General features: G+C 41.1%; 2 protein-coding genes across 4 annotated transcripts; one reads left to right on the top strand and one right to left on the bottom strand.

The window, feature by feature from the left end:
* Positions 1–790: 790 nt before the first annotated feature.
* LOC311017938 (uncharacterized protein) lies at positions 791–4,803 on the bottom strand. 3 transcript variants are annotated; one of them, XR_014597664.1, is made up of 5 exons: positions 4,637–4,803; positions 1,886–3,064; positions 1,703–1,781; positions 1,222–1,611; positions 791–1,188 (listed from the first exon to the last, which is right to left on the bottom strand). XR_014597664.1 is itself a non-coding variant. In XM_084016609.1 (4 exons), exons 1-4 carry the CDS (start codon positions 4,701–4,703, stop codon positions 1,434–1,436), a joined length of 1,503 nt encoding a protein of 500 aa, XP_083872735.1. In that variant the 5' UTR covers positions 4,704–4,803; the 3' UTR covers positions 791–1,433. The 3 variants fall into 3 exon arrangements, 1 of the variants encoding a protein (XP_083872735.1); XR_014597665.1 differs by having other exon boundaries at positions 791–1,221; positions 1,275–1,611; XM_084016609.1 differs by having other exon boundaries at positions 791–1,611.
* A 6,657-nt stretch (positions 4,804–11,460) lies between these two features.
* On the top strand, positions 11,461–21,316 carry apip (APAF1 interacting protein). The gene is made up of 8 exons (XM_084016657.1): positions 11,461–11,539; positions 14,481–14,549; positions 16,610–16,710; positions 18,034–18,082; positions 18,189–18,306; positions 18,948–19,083; positions 20,529–20,696; positions 20,844–21,316. Exons 2-8 carry the CDS (start codon positions 14,484–14,486, stop codon positions 20,941–20,943), a joined length of 738 nt encoding a protein of 245 aa, XP_083872783.1. The 5' UTR covers positions 11,461–11,539; positions 14,481–14,483; the 3' UTR covers positions 20,944–21,316.
* The last annotated feature ends 1,064 nt before the right edge of the window (positions 21,317–22,380 follow it).

Below are 22,380 nucleotides of genomic sequence, written 5' to 3'. Positions count from 1 at the left end.
GCTGGATTTGATTGGCTGTCTGGGTGACATCACTGAAAAGTTGAGAATATTTTTCACTTTCACAAGCGTCTAAAAACCGTGAGAATAACGCTTCGCCAGGCTTGCCATGCACGCCATTCGCTGCCGACATCCAATAGGAGAACAGTGACTGTGGTTTTATTGGCGACAGGTTAGACTGGTTTGGTTTAGACTGGCCTACTTTAAGGTGTGGCTCCACAGCAAACTTAAATGGTTAATGACTCATTGAATGACGATTAAACATTCCAATAACCTCATCAAATACAGTGGTGGGAAAAGTACTCCGAGCTCTACTTTGGTAAAAGTAAAATATATGTAAAAGCCCTGCTTTAAAAATAGTGGTAAAAGTACAAAATAGTATCAAAATATAAAGGTTTTCATTTGACAGAATGGCCTCTTTCAGAATAATATATATTATATGTGTTGGGCTGTTTAGACTACAATATTACATGACCATTTATTAGTTGATGATATTGTGTATCTCTACATGTCGGCCCTGCGATAGACTGGCGTCCTGTCCAGGGTGTACCCTGCCTTCGCCCAATGACAGCTGGGATCGGCTCCAGCCCCCCCGTGACCCTAAATACAGGATAAGCGGTAGAAAATGGATGGATGGATGGATGGATATTGTGTATCATCATTCTGAATCTACAATGTAACTCAATGTATTTAATAAATGTAGGGGAGGAAAAAAGTACAATGTTAACATCTGAGACGTAGTGGAGTAGAAGAACAAACTAGCATAAAATGAAAATACTCAAGTACAAGTACATCAAAATTGCCCATATCTTCTTTAATGAATTTGGGGAAAACAACAGAACAGCTTAATATAAGTTACACTCCACAACACAATGATGTCATCATATCATCAATAATGTTACAACAAAGAGATTTCATAATAATATTAAGACCATTACAAACCAGACTGGACACAGGACCGTTTTCCTCGTGTCCACGAACAAACCTGTGAATGTGAATATATTAAACTGAAATAAAACACTTTGAAATAAAAGGCGTTTGTGCATCTTATACCCACAAAAGTTTTATAATTTACAGTTAATATGAGATTTGATACAGCAATGAAGGCAACCAAAAATTTGATATGATATGATAAGAGTTTTTCCAAAGTCAGCAGAAAAATTCCAGACCTTGTTCAGACCCAGTTCAGACCTGGTTCAGACCCGGTTCAGACCCGGTTCAGACCTGGTTCAGTCGGTTCAGGCCTGGTTCAGACCCGGTCCAGACCTGGTTCAGACTGGGTTCAGAGCCGCAAAAGTCAGCAGAAATCTTTTTTTTTTGCTCGACAGCCCCCCCTCCCTCAATTGTGTTCTGCTCCAAATCCTTCTGCTTCAAACACAGTCTTGTGGTTCTGTTTATGAGTCTCGTGGGGCTCCCGAGGGTCTTGTTTCCGAACCTCAGTGTGACGAATAATTCTCAGAAAGCTCGTCCAGGGGGATGACCGTGTACTCCGTCGCCTTTCCGTTCTCCAAGGGCCTGTCTTTGTGCAGGAACGTCTCCATCTCTATCTCCCTCTGCTGGTTGGAAGCGTTAACTTTGTCCTCCAGCTGGGGTGCCTCCGTCGGACCGTTCCACCTTCACAAAAAAAGGGGAGGAGAATTTTTAATACTATGCTAAAAAAACCCATATATGTTCTGTTTCTTTGTCTGATTTGTGAAAGTCTTACTTGTCTCTTGTAGCGATGGCAACGAAGAGCATTACCAGCGCCGCCATGCCGACGACGAAGCCAACGATGATGATCCAACCTGGAAATATTAGAGAGCAGGAGTCAATAAGGTGAACTTTCTGAAGCCGGCGTTTGATCATGCAGAAATGTAGTTTATTGTATGGATCTTTTTTTTTTACTCACTTGGTGTTCTGCCTTCTGTGGAGGCTGGCAAAGCAGTTTCACCGCTAACTTTATCAAATTCGGCTGCCACAGAACTGGAATCTCTTGATTGTTTAATTTCTACTATATCTACTTTTCTGATGATATCAGTCCGTTGTGCGGTGCTGGTTTCTGTGTCGGAGGTCAAGGTTGTGGTCTCTCCATCTCCAGACCCCGATTCAGAGCCCTGGGTGCTCATGTAGTCGAAGATTGAGACGGCGGGGTCGGTGGTTTGGGAGGCCGAGATGTGGTCTTGGGTGACGCTCGACTGGGCTTCATTTGATGTGGAAAGGCGCGTGTGAGGGCTTTGGGTGGTGGATGATTCTGAACTGTCCTCCGCTGTGGAGTCATAGCTGCGAGCATGGGGGACACCCGGAGTTGTGGTTGTAAACTGGATGGTCGTGGGCTCGGAGGTCGTGGACCCAGAGGTCGTGTCCTCAGAGGGTGTGGACTCGGAGGTCGTGGACTCAGATGTTGTGGACTCAGAGGCCATGGAAGATTCTGAACTGTCCTCTGGCAGCGCTGTGGAGTCAGTGCTGTGAGCATGGAGGACACCCGGAGTTGTGGTTGAAAACTGGATGGGCACGGAGGTCGTGGACTCGGAGGTCGTGGACTCAAAGGTCGTGTCCTCAGAGGGTGTGGACTCGGAGGTCGTGGACTCAGAGGTCATGGACGATTCTGAACTGTCCTCTGGCAGCGCTGTGGAGTCAGTGCTGTGAGCATGGAGGACACCCGGAGTTGTGGTTGAAAACTGGATGGGCACGGAGGTCGTGGACTCGGAGGTCGTGGACTCAAAGGTCGTGTCCTCAGAGGGTGTGGACTCGGAGGTCGTGGACTCAGAGGTCGTGACCTCAAAGGGCGGGGACCCAGAAGTTGTGGATCTGAAGGTCGACGGCCCAGAGGTTGTGGATTCGGAGGTTGTGGTTTCGGAGGTCCTGGGCCCAGAGGTCGTGGACACATCGCTGCTTCCCAGCGCGCTGCCCTCGAACACGTATCCCTCTGTGGAGTCGGGGGACAGCAGCCGGGATGCTTCGACGGTTGCGTTTGTTTTGGGCGATTCAGTCGTGCGTGAGGGGAGGAAGAAGGGCTCGACGAGGAAGCCGTCCGTCACGGCCTCTCTGATGACGTCATCTTCGGTTTTGACCGGGATCTGGGTCACAGCTAGGAGGAGCAGAAACAGGTCACGTTGAGTGTTTACGTACCAGTCTTAACATGAGGGGAAGGAAAGTTACCAAGGTTTTTGTGCATTACAAAATCACACCCCAGAGGGATTAAGTGTTTCTCCACAAATACTTGTATAAACTTGTGTTGCGTTCTCCTTTCATGAGCAGTGTAATGATTAACCTGGGTGACTAATTGTCTGTTAGTTGGTGAACAAAAGAGAGGCAGCCCCATCAAAGCGTCACTTTATCAAGAGCATACCGCACGTTTGACACACCCAGCACAACTGAGTAAACCATGACGCTTCCTTTTCTCTGTTGGAGTTGGAAGGAAGCCATCGTCACGGGTTTTTATCGGGTCGGACGGGCGGTGAAAGCAAGAGGTCGAGTTAGGCGGTGATAAGAGGTCGAGTTAGGCAGTGACATTTTGCTGCGTTTGTTTTATATTTCATAGCATCCCATAATCAGTGATGAAATTAAAGGTGTTTCAGCATTTATTTTTCAGAACAGGATTTAACATTTTTAAAAAGGATTTAATCAGACTGCAAAATATAACACGGAATAATGAATAAAGTGTGTGTGACTCACTTCTCAGGTAGTTACATTTCAATTACTCTTCAGGGCCCAAAGAGGAAAATGATCAAACTTGTTGGGACCAGACCCACCCTGGTATGGGAACCACTGGCCTAAATATGTACTTGTATATGAAGTATATAATACTAATTGCATGCGACCATCTACAGTAAAATACTAATTACACATTGATAAAACATGCAAAATATTATCAAAGGGATTATATTGAATTTGCTGATAATATTTCTGTACTTTTACTCTATTTTAAACAGCTGTTTTGTATTTGTAATGGAGTATTTTTATTATTGGTACCATGACTTATTGGTACTATCTCCCATATTTGGTCATAATAAGCAGGATCTAAGAAGACGTAAAGGAAGAATAAAGTTAAAAAATAGAATTGAATACAAATTGATGAACAAAAAGGGGCCACAAATCAAGTCACACATCTCCCATCTCCATTTCTGCCCGGTCACGTTCGGCTCCGATGTTCCAGATGAAGTTACCCGTTTGCCCAAACTTGTGCAAAAGCTCTTTGCTAGTCTTTGGTTTCACCTTTCTCCAGACACGCTCATTAATGCACCTCCTGGATCAGCTCAGGACATCTTACAAAGATCTCTGTGTGTAATTCGAAATGTGCCGCTGAAACCTCTGAGCCGACGACGAAATACTACTCTGGAATTCTCTCAGAGAGGAGTTTGACCCGAAACACGAAGAGCATCTTAGGGAGTGCTGACTCACGAGTAAGGACACCGGAGCAATTATTGAAATTCCAGAGGTCTGTATGGAAGGCTGTATGTGTCAGGTGGGGGAAAAAAACATGTCTGAGACCTCCAGACCTCCTGAGGTGAAAGAATGTCCTTTATGCCAAAGAATTCCATTCATAAGGATATAAGCAGAGACCTGGATGTTAATTTCCCAATTTAATTCTACAATTCGATAATTAAATCACACAAATAGTCTGCTAAACGATGAAACATATAAAGAGACTTTCACTTACTGTCAACTGGCGTTGAGTGGACAACAGCGAGAAGTGCAAGGGCAACGGCGAAAAGAAGATTCCTCATCTTGAGAGCAGGAAAGTTGTGACGCAGTGCAGGGACTGAAGTTGATTGTTGGCGAGCCGGAACTATTTTGGCTCCCTGATCGGATAATGAAGCAGGGTGAATCACTCGTCTGCCTTTTATACAGCAGTGGCAGGTAGGTGTCACAATGGGCTGGCACACCTGTGAGCACACACCCTCTTCCCCACACACACTTTCCCACGCTTTCACCCCCCTCCCCCCATCCTTTCCAAATAATCCAGTTGTTAAGGAAGTTAATGACATTGTTTTTTTATGGATGCATCACACTGGAAGAGGATCAACAGCAGTAACAGGGCATCCTTTCTTTCCCTTTAATTTGAAATACTTCCTCTTGTATTGCAGCTGAATGTTCACCCTAAAACAATACATGGCAACCAAAAAAAATACAAAAACTTCAAATCAATCAGTGTGTCCTTAGATTGCAATCACAATCTGTATCATCTATAAGTCCTGAGATAATGTTCCTGACCATATTTACTGCTATTTTCTATGTCACTTTATATTATCTGGAATAAACCAGCCCTTCTGAAGATATAAACGTTTGATAAAAACGACTTTGTTTTATGTTTGTGACATCCTCTCATCAATAAAACAAACAGAACGTACACATTCATTTTAGATTCAAAAAGTAGTTCAGAGGTTTCAGAACGATATGGCTCCTTATGTGGCAAAAAGGGAAGAATAGGTATTTGTGGCATGTGACCCGCCTGTGGGTCATGACCCAGTCTTTGGGAATGACTACCTCAGATAAATGCTCTTCTTGACCAGACTTGACAAAATAATACAAAATAAGTGAGTTAATTGGTGGTAATCGTTTCAGCATGACAATAAGAAACGGTACATTCATCTCTGTATTTATACACAGTAAGCAAACATACAAATACACTTGACCTAGTACAGTCAGTACATTATTTACGGAACATTCAATTCAATTAATAATTGTGGCAGAATTGTTTCTGACATAATTTTCATCAAGTTTCTCACTCATTAATGTCAAATTTTTAAAAAAGGAAGAAGAAAGTGTCACATGTTTGCCTATAACGTCTAAGCAGCCTTTTAGTTAGAGTTAAGTGTATCATCACATAACTCTAAAGCCCAAGTTATGCTTCCGCGTCGACACAACGCAAGGGGGCTTGCGGACCCCTTACGTCCTTGCGGACCCCCTTACGTCCAACGCAAGGGCCTGACGTGAACCTCCCAAAAATCCTAGACGCGCGTCGAGGCGACGCAACACCAACGCAACACCAACGCAGCGGCTTTGGCTGTGATTGGTCCGCTAACTACATCCGCTGGAGACCGCTATCCGGTTTCCACTCATAAACACCGCCATTTAAACTTTTAAAAGGCTACTTTTATTGTTTGCACCTCGTTTTATTGTTTGCACCTTGTCGCTTTTGCACAAAGAAATAAAACACCAAGTTCTGAAAAAATGTGGACGTTTAAAGCCGGAAAGTAAACAAATACGCTATAACGAGGCTAACGACGATATACGTCAAGAGTCTCGGTCGGTCGGTCAGTCTTTACAAAAAACATAGCGCCCTTTCCCGGTGTGGCATTGAATTGCATTTCGACACGTAAACCCAACGCAGAACCATCACGGTCTCCAAGCAACTGCGTGGCCGTTGCGTTGCCGTTGCGTTATCACTACGCGGAAGCATAATCAGGGCTTTACTGTGTAATCATCTCATCCTAATGCAATTAAAACAGTTGAGGCTGAAAAACACCACAAATAAAGTTCAACCAGAAAGTTTCATGACGTGCTCGGCGTATAAATCAGTGCTCACGGAAGTGTCAAATCCATTCGGGGGAAATACCCCGGAAAGATCTCAATTACAGATAGATGTGATATATGAGACAGAAAAACACACCTTTAAAAAAAAAAGAAAAAGGTTTAATCAGTCTCTTATCATTGCCAAGTCTCAGGAACCGAACCGGGCTTCAACAGAACAAGGATCTTAGGCCTCGTTTCTAAATGTCTGACATCACCAGAACCTCAGTATCGTCTCTCGGCAGGCAGTGTGTGTGTGTGTGTGTGTGAACAGTAAACAGTGACTGTTGTGAAATGCCGGTATTTGAGGGAAGTCGATGCGTGTCACAGCAGACTCTCTTCCCCGAGGTTATCTGGCACGTTTTGTGAATTTGAGACAGTCGTCATGAATTACTCAGAATGCGTGGGTGAGAGCTAGTCTGGTCTTGTGCTACACACACCCACAAAAAAAATAAATAAAAAAAAAATCCTCTTTTCTGTTACTGTTGAGAGTGGAAGCTGCCGTGTGTTAGCGGTGATGCGTAACAGGAGGCTCATACCCAAATATGGCATCAGCGGATACGCAATACGTTGCGTTGACTGGCGAGACACCTCCAATGATTCAGGCTTTTCAGTGAGTGTGGTTGTCTAGGCAACAGAAGTGACTCATGTTATATTGAGTTAAAACCTGATGAGGCAAATCATTTTTGATCAAACAGTAAAAAAAAATGGGTCCAAAAAGTCAAAGCTTTTATATTATTATTCCTTATAGAATATTGCAGTTTGGATAATTATATAACAAACAATGTGTTTATTTCGATTGGATAGGATTTTGGTTCAGTGTAATTGTACAGTCGTTTTTTGGGGGAAAGTTTTATGAAGACTAACGGGCTGTGTGTTTCATCATCCTGCAAAACTTCAATGGCTTTTCAACATGAGTGGGATTCAGTAATGACTGGATTCTCATTTTGAACATTTTTCTTTTACCTTTTGACATATTTGGTCTGAGCAGTATTTCACTTTGGTTGGACGCCTTTCTTTTCTTTTTCAAAAGCAAGCCTTGATATGAAGCTGTGAACATTAGGCCCCTGGTGTACATTTTTTTTTTTTTTTTTTTCCTTCAGCATCACAAGTGCATTTAAATCTTGAAAAGTGAAACGGCCTGAAATTCATGAAGGCCAGCGTTCAAAGCATTCCCCTTTCAGAAACGGCCAAACGCTGCTGATTGCAGCTTTCTAGAAAATCACGGATACAAAACAACATCGCTGTGACTCCTTTAGGGCCCCTGAACAAAACACATGACATCCCCATCACACAGCTACTCACGGTCACAAACACTGATGAAATACACTCTGGTTCACTTAAGCAACCTTGCAGTCAACGAGCAGTGATCTGCCGGCTGTGGACCACATGCTGGACTCAGCAGAGACCCAAAGCCCCGTTCCCACTGCTTTTTCAGATTCATGTTCATAGAACTTATTTTAATTCTATATTGGCATTTCTCACTTTCGCAACATTTAATAAATAGGAAGATTCGTTTATTCAAGGTTGTATTCATGTTAATGTGTATTTTTGGACATATTTTAATTTTTAGAAGAAAAAATAGGTCCGGGATCAAATCATTTCGGGGACCCCCCTGCAGAAAGTCTGCTGACCCCCCTGTTGAAGATCTCTGCTCTGAATGATGGGATGAGCCAAGGACATACACATAGACAGACAGAGATTCCTTGAATTATAGTCGAAGAAGGCACATGTTGGAGGTCAAAGGCCTTACACCTGATTATATTTAAATGGTGTTAAAGGTCCATCTCAGCATTACCAGATTTTCCAAACTGTAAAACGTGACTCAGGATTCTCCTCCGTGTTCCTGTACAATTGAATGTTTAAATGGATAAACGCTTGCAAAGCAGCAGAGTCTTTTCAGGGCAGGTCCACTGGGCATGTGCAGGCCAATTAGCAGCCATTGTTGAGGACTCCCTCCTCGCCTCCCTCCACCTCGCTGTTATCTCCTGTTCCGAGACAGCCGCCATTATTCCATGTCTCTCTCTCGCTCTCTGTCTCTCTCTCTGTCTCTCTCTCTGCAGCTCTCTCATCTATTACCACCATGAATAATCAAGAGGAGCCAGTCAGTCTTTATCACCTCTCTTCTCCCATCGACAAATATCCGTTTCGGAGTGCTCATGATTTCAGCATCTGATTCATAAAAAAACACGTAATAACGGGAGCTCATCGCCAAAAAAACAAACTTTGTTTGTTGTTTGACCACTTTCCAATTTCAACCGTATCAGTAAAATGTGAAAGGGATTATATTACATTCGCTGGGATGTTTGGGATGTTTTATGCATCACATATCTGGATTAAAAACCCATAAATGCATACATTTATTTCAAGCCACTGAATGGATTAATCTTTATTTGTTCACACAACTGAAACATCATGGTAGAAGACATACACTTATAAAGCTTAATGTTCAGGGGAGGAGAAAAGCCAAAGGGCTTAAATACAAAGTCAAACCATTTAATTGCAACGTGAGTGAACATGTTTTCATATCGGTCGCACAAATAAAGAGGCTTCACAAAACTTAAGTAAAAGTAAAGAGCCTCTCCTCTCCCCTGCCACCTTTCTTTAGAAATAAAAAATCTGTGGTTTTGACTAAAATTAGTGAAGTTAACTAACCCTCCTGTTACCCTCAAATGTTCTCACAGCTGTAATCCTTCGAGTCAAGACAATAATCCAAAATTCAGGTTTATGCTTCAGGAAATTCATGTTTCTTTGTTGACAACCTAAATAATCCATTAAATGAAACATGACCCTCCCTCCTGTTTATACGTTTGCATCGAAAAAATAGGCAAATCCCCAAAAATCTCTATATATATTACTAAATCTAAGATGTTAAACTGGACCGTGAGACTTAACATTTCTGGTAATTAACATTTTCTTTTTGTAAATGCGTGTTCAGGACATTGAAAACATTATCATGTTCATTTTATGTTTACCAATTTGCCCCCATTCCATTAGGAAAAGTCACTGAATGCCAAGCAAAAAAACATAATGTTAACCCTTTTTAAACATTAAACATTGAATGGGGTCAAATTGACTCCCAAGTAAAACAGGAGGGTCAAATGAATTATTTGAGTTATTGTTTTACCATATAGCTGCTCGTGCTGTTGGAAGGCTAAGTGGTTCTTTTGTTTCCATGCTGTCCTATATTTCAATAGAACACTGTCTTCTATGAAGCTGGCACACCCAATAAATTACAGTAGATGGCTTCCTGTGCAGTCCTGCACGTTCTGAACTGGAAATTATTTTAAGACACACCCAATGTTTCAGGTGATGAAGGAGAATAGATTTACTCACTTTATGACATCACTGATGGCAAAACATGAAACAAAAATGGTGGGCAGCTACTTTAAAAGGTGCCTTTCCTTTTCATCTGCAGGTTAATTAAGCCCCACAGGTACAAATGTTACCAGTTCTTTGTTTGGTGTAATGTTTAATGTGTGTGCAGATTTTCCCAGTCCCATGTTATTATCCTATCTCATTACTATAATATCATATATAATAGCATCTGGATTGTTAGTTTGCTTGAATTATTCTATTTATTTATTCTGTTCTAATGTTCTTCGTTCTTCTTTAATAAATCTCTCTTTTATTTGCACTTTTCAAGGAGGAATCATACACACACACACACACACACACACACACACACACACACACACACACACACACACACACACAGAAGAACAGTGAGAGTAAATTGGAACAAATTGTGCAGTTTTAATAAAAGTGTATTATTTTAACCCCTGGCCCTGCACACAATTAAAGTTGAGCAGCATTCCAGAAAGCATTAAGATGTACACACAGAAGCGTCATAAAAGGGATAAATAATTTAGCATTAAAGACTGCGTGGGCCTGTTCCAACTCTTTTGTTAACCCTATTAAGCCTGGATTTGTGCCACCCTGATGAGAGACAGATCCTAGCTGACATCTGTCAGAATCAAGATTGGCCAAAAATGTGGGGACTTCCACAGAGTACCGTCGGTTAGCCTTTTAGTATGACTTGGAGTCTTTTCAACAGGAAACAAAGCCAAACCGTGAGGAGGAGCGGCTCTGTGGAGCAACTGAGAACCAAACAATGGGCGGCGTGTTCGGACTAGATGCATCTTAGAGCTTTTTTAACATCCGTGTGCTGCTTTGGATAAAATCACATACATGGTATTTGCATCCATTTGCAACAGTGTTATGTCAGTTGGAGAGAGACAGTTAAATATGATTGTATCAATGGACAGAGATGCACTATGCTGATAAAACATCATGTCAGACATGGTGGCATTACTGCGATCGCAGTTTTTAAACTGCAATTTGAAGTAAACAGCTGACAGGGGGTGATGTGACCCCCCCCCCCCCCCCCCCCCAAAAAAGACACAGCAAGCCATCAAACTGAGCAGAGGAGGCTTAATCGCTCATAACACAAGCCTGAACAGAGCTTACATTTTGAACAAGAGGATGTAACAGGACGGCATCAAACACACACTTCACTTCTGCAGCGAGAGGCTGTAGAACATGTTTAAATTCAAATTTGTAGGAAGATGTCATGTAAAATATGACATATATACTGTTAAATTAGCATCTTATGTAATGCTCTATTCATCATATTTTTTGTCAGTTGAATGCATTGTATGTTGTAATTGTGCTTTCGACATCACATTTAAAATGTCATGCCAATAAAAGAGAGAGAGCATATAATAAAATATGATTCTGGAGCTGTTAAAAGCTCCACCCTGACCAACTAACTGACAATATAATAATCATTTTTATAATAATATATGTTTATTTGCTTCGATTTACTCTTAATTATGTGTGTGTGTGTGTGTGTGTGTGTGTGTGTGTGGTGTGTGTGTGTGTGTGTGTGTGTGTGTGTGAAACGTTTGAGAGTCGTTAGACAAAACTATCCCATCCGCCAAAGGTATCCTATTTCGCTGTCGCGCTATGATGACGTAGGGTTTTGTTGTCGCGTCGCAGAATGTTTTGAACCTTAACCGCAGACTGACTTCACTTCGTCATCGGTAAGGTAAGAAGTTATCTTCCTTATTTTATGTATGTACTGGTCTCACTGGACGTTAAACTGTTTGCGAGCTAACGAACGAGCCCGTTGTCAAAGTTAGCTCAACTGCTAGGTTAGCCCCAGCTGTTGTAGCGGAGGCGACGTTAGCACAAGCTACACAGGACGTCTGTTGGACTTTGTAGCCTTTTAACGAAATAACTGAACCTTTTTAATGCTACAAAAGACGACTACGGTGACGAGTAACTTCTCAAACTTGGTGTGAGCAACGTTACGAAACGAACTAACGCCGAAACAGCTAACTGGCTAGCAAGCTATTATATTTTTAGCTTGGGTGAGTGTTGCGAGTAAAAAAAAAAAACTATAATTTTGGTTGCATCTCCGTAAGTACTACAGCAGGTGATATCACAGAGAGCCATTAAATTAAATTAAAATGACATGATGTTGCAAAAAAAAAAACCTTGTTGTTGTAATGCTAATTTGCATAATTTACTTTTAGTGACGCATGGTTGCTCATCCAGCTATTATGCGTGCTGACACGTCCAGTATTTCCTGAGTAGCCTCAACAGGAAATGGGATTCCAGGGTATGATAAGATATAATGAAACACCCTTAATTATAAAGTACCCAACTGCTCGTGTTCAAAGTCTTGCAGTTTTGCCTTCCCCCCCCATTTGGTAAAGCCTAAAACAATACACTTGATCGTGAATGCATGTGTTTGCATCATGGACCATATGGTGTTTATCCACAAAGCATAAGATAAACAAATGATCCCAGTCTTAACAGTTTAGACAAATTTACACCAAGTTGCCTGTTTTATTGAAGTGAATAGTATCTTGACTGTAGTGTAACATTTCGCTGATAAAGACCCAACTTCAAGCAGAGAGCTTTATAATTAAATATACTGAGGTGTTGTAGTCTTATGTTGCAATAAAGATTTGCACACTCTTACTTAAATGATTCAGTGTAATTTCTCATTCAAGTTTGTGTGCTGACACGTACCGTATTTCCACAGTAGTGTTTTTTAGCAGGAAAGGTTTCGCTTGAATAAAACGCCCACAACAAGTCATCAACCAAAAAGTAAAAAGTGGCTTCTCATTAGAGCCGTAAGCCTTAAATCCAGTTAGCTGGGTCTGTATACATCCATTTATTACATATTATAAACTTGTGGTGAATTGTAAACTTTGTTCAACAGAAAATAAATAATGAGTGAGTCATTATCATACAGTTTATTTTAGATCATTCTTTTTAATGGATTTGAGGGCAAATTCAACTACGTTTTAATGATCAATTAATCTGCTTGTTTTCTCAATTTTCTTTCTTGGCCAGGTCACCCTTGTGAAAGAGGTCTTGATCTCAATGGGTTTTTTATCTGGTTAAATAAAGGTTATAATTAGAAGTTGGAAAATAGTGAAAAATGCCCGTCACAATTCCCCAAAGGCTAATGTGATTGGTTTTCTCTGACCAACAGATGAAAAATAAAATCAATCAGACTAAGAAATACAGTGAAATACAATACACACACTGTCACATGCATGCAGTTCTTTCCTTTACTGTGTAGGCTAATAATATATTTGAAAACATTGATTTATTCATTTGTTTTTTGTCTTTAATAACTGAATGAAGTGTTTCCATTGTGACATGAATTTTCCATTCCGCATCTTGACAAAGAAATCCAATTAAAAAGATATACTGTATCACGGTACTACTTCAGATGAAAGCAGAACATCTAAAAGTATTGTCAATTAGATAAATAACGTTCAGGTACAAAGGGGGCGCTCGTATGTCTTGTCCTCCAGTCATTTTCTGAAATTGAGCAGCACTTATCTCTGTTGTCAGAGAAAAATTGACAAATGACTCAGCAGAAGTAACGTCATGCACTGCAAAATGTAACCATCCTGGAGTTTCACATTCAGCCCCCGGAGGTAACTCTAGCTGTCTGGCAGACATCTATTAATCGAACAATAACATTAGCTTATCCCCCATTAAACATGTCGGTGTTTACTGTAAGCTAGCACAGGCTAAATGACACTAATTAGCTGTCAAATATTTACTGAGCCAAGAGGGTCCCTTTTGGTGTTTGTTTGTATGGCTTTCTGCAGCACAATCCATCCTTTAAAACAAATGTTACTAAGCGTACAGTCGGTGTCCATTAGGGATGTCACAACACCAGGAATGTAGGCAATAAGCAATGCCAGTGAAATTCCATGATTTGAGCTTTGAGCTATTGTTAAGACATGGATTCCCTCTGTAATACATTCTATTATATACGTTTTCTATTGTTGTGAAAACACATTTTTTTTAGCATACAGGAAACTTTATATAATCATGTAAAAGGCTGAAGGAAAATATTTAATTATGATAGTAAAAACATACGTAAAAAGAAAAAGGTAGTGTATTGTACACTTTATTGCCTGTTTACACCCTAATCACAGCAGAACAAAATTAGAATTTGTAACCTAATTTGCCATTTTCCCACAAATAACCATCTGTTTAACAGTCAATTATCTTATTTTTATTCATACTTTTGGTAAAAACTCATGTTTGCAAACTGACACAGCTTTAGGGGTTTTTCCATTGTATAATCTTTTTGTATAAATAGAAATGCAAATCAATAATGGCATCTGAGGTTTCTGAGCAGCGCTGCCTATCTGCCCTTCCATCAAAGGGAACCGTGGCTTCTCCCTCACAGACGTGTGGGAGGAGAAGGAAGGAGAGGAATTAGTGAAAACTATAAATCAGTTCTCTCTATTCTTCCCAGTGTTTTCTCAACACTACCTGATTTCAACGGGGAATAAATCAAAGGATCACGCTGACTGAATGCTGTCCGCGTCAACAGCACCATCCCTGTCTCATAAGACACTAAAGTCAATGCAGCAACCTTTTTAATCACACGTGAGATCTTGGCATTTTGAATTGTCTTTAAATGCGCTCAACGGTTTTTCTCACAGGAGATGTCGTCTTTGTGCGGCAACGGCAACGGCTTCCAAGAGGCAGGTCAAGAGGCCACAGCGAAACATGTAAGCACGCGACGGCGCCTTTGAAATGCATTTGTATGAAAGGGTTCTTTGGAAAGTTACTCTACAGATCTTTTTTATTAAAAGTAATCACGCACGCACTAGGTTTGTTGAATAGCATTAGATTAGAATCCACTTTATTACTATTGCAAAGACTACTGAGACAAACGATATACAGTTTAGCATCTTACCAGAGTAGCAAGAAAAGCAATAAAAGTGCAAAGTAATGTACCATAAAGAATAAACAGCAATGTATAAAATGAATATAGAATGTGAAATAAGTAGAAAGGGCTACAAAATATGCAGCATATGCTAAAAGATACAACAGTCTGAGATGAATACACTAAGATTTAAAGTAGGTTGGGGAAATATGCAGCGCAGATAAGTGGTGATAAATGGGTGAATATCTACAGAATAAACAGTAATGTATGAATGCGGTGTATGCACAATAGATAATACAGCTTAGACTGTGGTTTGAATAAGAATATGTACATTATGGACAGCAGAATAAAATATGTAATGGTATGTGGGTCCATATATAATACAGGTAAGTGTATAGTGTGGCAGCAAGATGTAAGTATGATGCAGCCAGAGACAGTATAGTGCTCACTGGAGAGGAGGGGGGGGGAGTGGGTGGACGGAGAGAGAGACTATCACCATGATTGATGCAGAGTTCGGCAAGGTAACAGCCAAGGGGAAGAAGCTGTTTCCGTGCCCGCTGGTCCTGGAACAGATTCCTGCTGTGCCTTCCAGAAGGGAGAACGTCTGTGCCGGGGATGAGATGTCCCTGACGATGATGCCTGTATGTTCCAATACCCATAACCACCATACTATTTAGAATACTTAGTATGTCACGATGCATATTATGTCAAATACATGTATGCCAAATTTATTAGGATGTCCTTCGACATCCGGTCATATTTTTTGTGGTTATGCAAGCTGGCATGCTTTTACGGGGCTGTTCTGAACCACAAGCCTTTTTTGCAGCAGCAGTTATATGAGCAAGAGGGTCAAAGTTCAAGGTCATAGGTTATGAGGAAGTAAAATGCCCTAAGTGGATGCATGCCGCCTGCAACAGAACGTACTTTGTAAAGGGCAGCTGCGGTCGGTGCCCAAAGAAAATATGTGATTTTTGGACACCGGCCCGCACGTCCTCGTCAGACACCGTGTGCTGGACGGCCTCTGGTCTGAAAACGGAGCGGTTGCCATACCACACTGTAGCAGAAGAAGTTCCCTAGAATCTAAGGAGATGTATCACATTTTTTTCGTTCTAAAAAGCACGGTGTATATACACATTTTAAGTATATGGCTCATGTTGTTCCATGTCTTATGTCGCTGTGTTGTTCTATTGTCTGTAAACCAACAGTTCTGTGTCTCAGTATTTCCTTACTTCCCGACCCTGTTTCTAGCACGTAGCCTCAAGCCCATTAGTAAATAACTAGCATGTCTGTTGGGAAATATTTTCAGGTGTGGATTATAACACATATGGTGTTCTAGTGAGTAATTATGACAGGAGGGTGGTGAATGTAGGATTGAGTCAAAACCACCACACTGTGGAGTGTGCCTGCTCATTAAGGAACTTGTATAATGATGTGACCATCAGAGTCATTAAGGTTATTTTTGTCAGGGTTTTTTTAGACAACAATGGAGCTCTACCTGGGCAGAATCGGCAAGCTAACTATGTAGCCAGCCATCCGCTAGTTAGCTTGCTGATTTCACCATGCTTTCTTTCTACACCGGTTTCAGAAAAATGAGTCCCCTCAGTGGGCTGATGGCCAGCGGCAGAGCTGTAATGACACAGCAAATTCAAATTGAGGGGCATATAAATCTTTGGATGCTTATAACTATCCTGCAGAACAGGCGGTCTTAAAATAGCTGCAAAGTCTAAACTGTTAGCAGCATTTCCTCTCCATCTTCCTAATATTTAAGAAAAACTATTAGCCTGGTTTTCTCTTCATCTCCCTAATAGTTGAGCAACATTATCAGCTCAAAGGTCTACTCCCAGTGAATGATGATAAGATTGTTAAACGTGAGCTTGATTGACAGCTTTGTGTCTTTTTCAGGAGAAGGAACACCCGCGTACCCTCATCCCGGAGTTATGCCGACTCTTCTACCAGCTGGGATGGGTGACAGGGACGGGCGGAGGGATCAGTCTGAAACGAGGGTTTGTCATTTAGATGAATTTCTTCAGAAAGGACGCACCTTCATTTGACTTGTGTAGCTTTGACAATCAAAAAAAAAAAAATGTAATCCTGTTGCGGAGATTTCTTTTGAAAAGTGCAGTGGGTCTCATGTGAGGTCAGTCACAACAGTTTCTCGAACAAAGCCTACTCGTCTAGGGTGATGACAGAAGGCCACAGTTCTGCCATAAAGAAACAGGATTCAAACTGAAGCCTTTTGACAGGTTATTATAAATATCTTTGAAATGTGTTGTTTTGGGTGGCAGCTACAAAGGGAAGCGTCACCCATCAACAAATCCCTGTTTGGAAAAAGGAGACTGGCAGACATTTATTCAAGCCAATAGGAGATATTTATGAAAGTTCGGATGAAAGCGTATTAGTTTAACTGACTGCCAATCCATCTATACGGGTGTTTCCATCCAAACTAAATTGTTATAACTTTTAGAGTTTGATGGGAAAATAAGTAGTTCTAAGCTTCGAGTGTCATCCCTCAAAATTGGTGTTTTTGTGGGTGATGACCATGTTGTATGTCTTTTTTAATTTATTTTTTTTTAAAGTTAAAAACAACAGGAGGCATTTGAAGTTCCATGGTTTGTAAACGGTTTATAAATTGGTGCTTTAAATATTCAGCTTCAGAGCCTAAAAGCCTCTAACACATAATCACTTATCCCAGATAAAAGGAAGTGGGTGGAAAATATGTAATGCAGTCTAAATAGGCAGCATTGTCATTTTACCCAAAACCTCTATCGAGTGTATTTTTATTTTCTGTGAGTGCAGGTCTGTATTTTAAGTTTTTGAAGGTTTTTTTTCCCCGCTGTTGCTGTGGTTTGACTCAGAAAACACTCAGAGCCTAAGGGGGCCTTGCCAAACCTTGCACAATGAAATCAATAGGCTACTCCTTTATCTTCTTTGTTTGTTGCTTGATAAAGAACAGTACAATAGCTTTTTCCTCTGCATTCTACGGGGGAAACGTTGAGGCTCTTAACATTTAAGAAAAAGAGTGATATTTGTATGCAGTGCAAGGCCATACGGCTCCATTATCTACTTAACAATCAATTCCACGTAAAAATTCTTGTTGCCATAGTTTTAAGATGTAATCGTTTTATATAAAAATAAATTAAAATCAATAGTGGCATTTTAGACGTGAGCAGTCCTGCCTATCTGCCCCTCCATCAATGGAAACTAGGACTTATCTCTAACAGATGTGTGGGAGGAAAGGAATGAGAACATTTCAAGAGCTCCTTTCATTATCTTCGTCCTTCTACCTCTATTTACACATACCATGTTGTTTGTTGTATAACTCGCAGGGAGCAGATCTACATTGCACCATCAGGCGTCCAGAAAGAGAGAATACAGGTAAGCATGTTCAATGCACAGAGCAAATATATTATTCTGCCAAGTACAAATAATAAGAGTTCTGATTGAGCAGTATTGGATTCACATAAATGTTTGTGTTGCTCAGCCAGAAGATATGTTTGTGTGTGATGTGGAAGAGAGAGATATCACCTGTCCACCAGCCTGGAAGAAGTTAAAGAAGAGCCAATGCACACCGCTTTTTATGAATGCCTATACTATGAGGGGTGAGTCACTAACGCATTCATACCCCTACCACCCATGCTGACCACTGTTTGCAGTGATAGAAGTGATCAGTAGCCAGTATAATTAACTCAATGGTATGCTTGTTTGTGTTATTTCAGCACAAAGAAAGGAAAAAGGACAAAACAGTGTTTATTTGAATAGAAATGTTTCCAATTAAGGAATGTTGTTGAATGTTGTGATTTTAGTTGGACCACTGTTATTTTCCTTCTGGTCTTCTTTTCCTCTTTACTTTATTTAACAGCTATGTGTAACACATTATATTATATAAACTTGTGGTTTATAAAATACCTTTGTTAGTTTAAGTTTTTTCTACACAATGAAGGTATTTCATGTGAAACCTGTGACTTGTAGAAATATTAACTTTTGTGATACAATTACAGAACATATATTATGAATAAGCAGTCAAGGTTCCACTCACAATAAACAGTTGTTTGATAAAGGCATTGCAAAGGTCAATTTGAGTTTAACCAAATACCCAATCTCAGGTCCACTTCACCCAAAACGATGGGCTGAGTGGGATGTTTTCTTTTGCCTTGTTACTCTTTATCATCTGAAAACGACAACCAGTCGCTCACAAAAAAAATAAATAATCAAAATCTGCTATTCCTTTGCTAAAATACAGGGGCACAGGCAGTTATACACACCCACTCCAAGGCCGCTGTCATGGCAACACTGCTCTATCCTGGCAAAGAGTTCAGGATAACACACCAGGAGATGATCAAGGGGATTCGTAAGGGCACCTCAGGCACCAACTATCGGTATGTAATCAAGCAGCAAAGATTAGTGCAAGTCCAAAGACTTTCCCAAGCATTTCATTTCTCAAGTGGAGGTTTTTAAAGTACCTTGGCACTTTTAGTAGACACTATAGTTGCAAACTTGTCACGCATCTGCCAAATTTGCCGTCCTGAATGGAACCCTCGTGATTTGGGTAGATCCAAAGAGTGTCTGAGCTTTGCTTGGGTAGACACTTTGCACTTTAGACAGAACCCTGGGGGTTCGGGGTCCAACTTTTGCATTTCAAACAGACGGTTCACTATTTTCATAGGCAGTTCATCCTCAACACCTGCAGATGTTTCACGCGGGGTTCTACAGGGTTCAATTTCAGGTCCGCTTCTTTTCTGCCTTTACATGCTCCCAATGCGAAGAATCTCACGACATCTCTTTTCACTGCCATGCTGATCATACACAGCTCTACTTGCCTCTGAATACCTCAAATCAGGCAGAAGACATTAAAGACAGGTTGGCTCATAATGTGTCATATTTGATGGTGTTCAGAGTTTTAACAGGCAGGTAAAAGTTGTAGTAGTGGAATAAAAGGACGTTCTAAAGCCACGGAATGGAGGAAAATAGTGTTGACAGCAAAGAAAATAGGACTGGCTACCACAGACTGGTAGAACATCCTACTGCAGACATTGAATGACTGAAGCCTCTGCAGACATTGGAGTTGTATGCGGCCCATCTTGTATACAGCCACTCTGGAAAGCTGAGGAAAGAACCAGGTTTGGCTCATTGTCCTCATCAGGGTTAAGAGGGGCATTACCATCACGCATCAAATGAATCAGATGGTGAATACAATGTCATATTCCACCATAGCTTGTGGATATGAATATGGAAAGGAAATGAGGACGTGATCAGCTCCTTCTTAGCTTTGATCTCTTTGTGAAGAAAAACACCCACGGGACTTTTCTCAATAACCGTGACGCCAATCGCATGCTGAAACATGAAGTCCGATTTACTTGGTAAATGTCAGGTCAGAATACCATTTAATCCAATCAAAGATGTGACAGCGTGCTTGTTACCCATCCAGTGAGCAGAGATGTGGTTTGAGCTTCGAAGGCAGTGCCTGTTGGATTACAGCAGGAATGAATCATAATTCTGATTAATCATTCAGTTTATAAAAATGGTGAAAAGGGTCTGAGCCTCAACTTGCTTGTTGAACTTGTCCAACCGAACGTATTAAACCCAAAGATATTGAACTCATAATAATATATACAACAGAGGGGAAACAAAGCACATCTGTATATTGCTGGAGATGCTGTAATCGGGAATGTTTTGGGGGTTTTTTTGTGCATGATAAACTACTTGCCCGTTATCAGTACTGTGCTTGATTCATTGTGTTACTTTGATTTGATCGCCCCACTATCAGAGACTGTACAGAAGTCAAGCTTGAGTGCCATTTTTCACCCTGCATACATATACACAGATATGATGAGAGCCTGGTCGTGCCTATCATTGAAAATACACCCGAGGAGAAGGACTTGAAAGACCGGATGGCTCGAGCAATGGAGGAATACCCAGATTCATGTGCCGTCCTCGTCCGCCGACACGGCGTCTATGTGTGGGGCGAGTCGTGGGAAAAAGCTAAGACCATGTGAGCATCAACCTCCCAGCACTAAAGACCTCTTTGATGTTGTTTATTAATATTTGTATTCAGGGTATGTGTAGTAAAGAAAACCGATTTTAAATCCCTCACATTGCTTTTTTCCTTTCCCTCCTCCAACACTGCTGCATTCGGCAGGTGCGAATGCTACGACTACCTGTTTGACATCGCCGTCCAGATGAAGCAGTGTGGGATGGACCCTTCGGCCCCCCCAACGGAGGAGAAAGGAATCGTTTGACATTGACTGGTGCTTTTTAAAGAGACATATGTTGCAGAAAGGTCACTGGTGTTTTGATCAGAAGAGCGTATTGTAATCACTCGCCTTTTCACGCCGGCTTGCTTCAAATTCGATGAAATTTGACGGTGAGTGCAGATCTCGTGGTTGAGGGGAAATTGAATGCCTGTGATCTGGAAGCACCTGGAGATACGAAGCAAAGCACTTTGGGACGACTCTCACGAGCCGCCGGCAAATCAAGGTCTTCGGGGGTCAAATGTTTTCCTATTCAAGTTTGATTGCACTGGGAGCCACAATCTCGTGCACCTCAATTTATCTACAATGGTGATTAACTGCCTTTGCTTAAATCAATAAAAACTGATGGAATGTAAATCGTGAGTCGCAGACATTATTTTTTTCAGTTTTTTCACCTTTTTTTTAAAACATCCATCCATCTTCTTTGCTTATCTCATTCATCTCTCTGCAGCAATGTTTTTCAGCTCCTTTTTAAAAGAAAAAATGTTTTAAGGCCATATTTGAGTTTCAAACATATAATACACAAATGCCATTTAGACTTGTCATTAGCCCTGTGTACACATACGACTGTGGTCAGCTTGTCAATAACCTCTCAGTGAAAATAGCCCCACTGCGTAAATAAGACCCTTGCTAGGTCCGTGGACACCCTCGGCTCATCAGGCGAGAGCATTTGATGCAGAGATGGCACCAATGCCCGCAGATCCGAGCACAGCAGGCCTCCAGTCGTCCGCATACTCACTTCTCATGAAAGCCAGAGTTGTTGTTCTGTTAACAAGCTCCCTCTGCTGCCTCCTTCCCTCGCCTTCCACCACTGTACTCTCTCAAAACTGTGCTGTCAAATACGCAGCCTTATTTGAATTTAAAATGCAAGAAATATATATTCTTCCGTGCTGCCAAGAATCCCCATCCTCTGATTAATGAGGAATTCTGGTAAACCCATTTGCAGAAAAAATTGAACACCAGCCCAAAATTGACATTGTGTGGCTGAGCTTCACAATGTCAGAGTCTCATTGTCTCTCCCCTCTTGAACAGATAAAAAATCTCAGATTTAAGTCGTTTAGTTGTTCTTGAATTGTTGCTGCTCTTCAGTGATTTTCTGAGAAATGATCTGTAAAAAGATGACAAGTGACTGTTTAAGAAATAAGAAAATCATTCCGAAGGTGTAATGCACTGTCAAAGTCAGACTGTGCCCCGGCACCAGAAACCAAATATTATGTGTATTATGTATTCCAGAATTCATGCCATCATGCATTTATATTAATATGTATTACCGGTCGGCTCGCAAAGTTCAGAAATAGATGCATTGAGAATGGAATATGAAGTTGAAGAAGACTCATTTCCCACCAAGCAGAGAAAGACACAGCTCTGGTCTCTGCAGTTGGTCACTTAAAAAAAAAAAAGAACAAAGAGATGCTAATATTTTCA

This window comes from Eutrigla gurnardus, assembly GCF_963514095.1.
Source record: "Eutrigla gurnardus genome assembly, chromosome: 1".
Lineage (NCBI taxonomy): Eukaryota > Metazoa > Chordata > Actinopteri > Perciformes > Triglidae > Eutrigla > Eutrigla gurnardus.
Note: the sequence above shows the minus strand (reverse complement) of the source record. Positions and strands in the feature narration are given on the sequence as shown.

Coding starts and splice junctions, on each gene's coding strand:
- apip (XM_084016657.1), top strand. CDS start 14,484: ATGTCGTCTTTGTGCGGCAACGGCAACGGCTTCCAAGAGGCAGGTCAA. Junction 18,307..18,947: donor GAATGCCTATACTATGAGGG/GTGAGTCACTAA, acceptor GCTAAAATACAG/GGGCACAGGCAGTTATACAC. Junction 20,697..20,843: donor TGGGAAAAAGCTAAGACCAT/GTGAGCATCAAC, acceptor TGCATTCGGCAG/GTGCGAATGCTACGACTACC.
- LOC311017938 (XM_084016609.1), bottom strand. CDS start 4,703: ATGAGGAATCTTCTTTTCGCCGTTGCCCTTGCACTTCTCGCTGTTGTC. Junction 3,065..4,636: donor CCACTCAACGCCAGTTGACA/GTAAGTGAAAGT, acceptor TGCTCCTCCTAG/CTGTGACCCAGATCCCGGTC. Junction 1,612..1,702: donor GCCATCGCTACAAGAGACAA/GTAAGACTTTCA, acceptor TTTTTTGTGAAG/GTGGAACGGTCCGACGGAGG.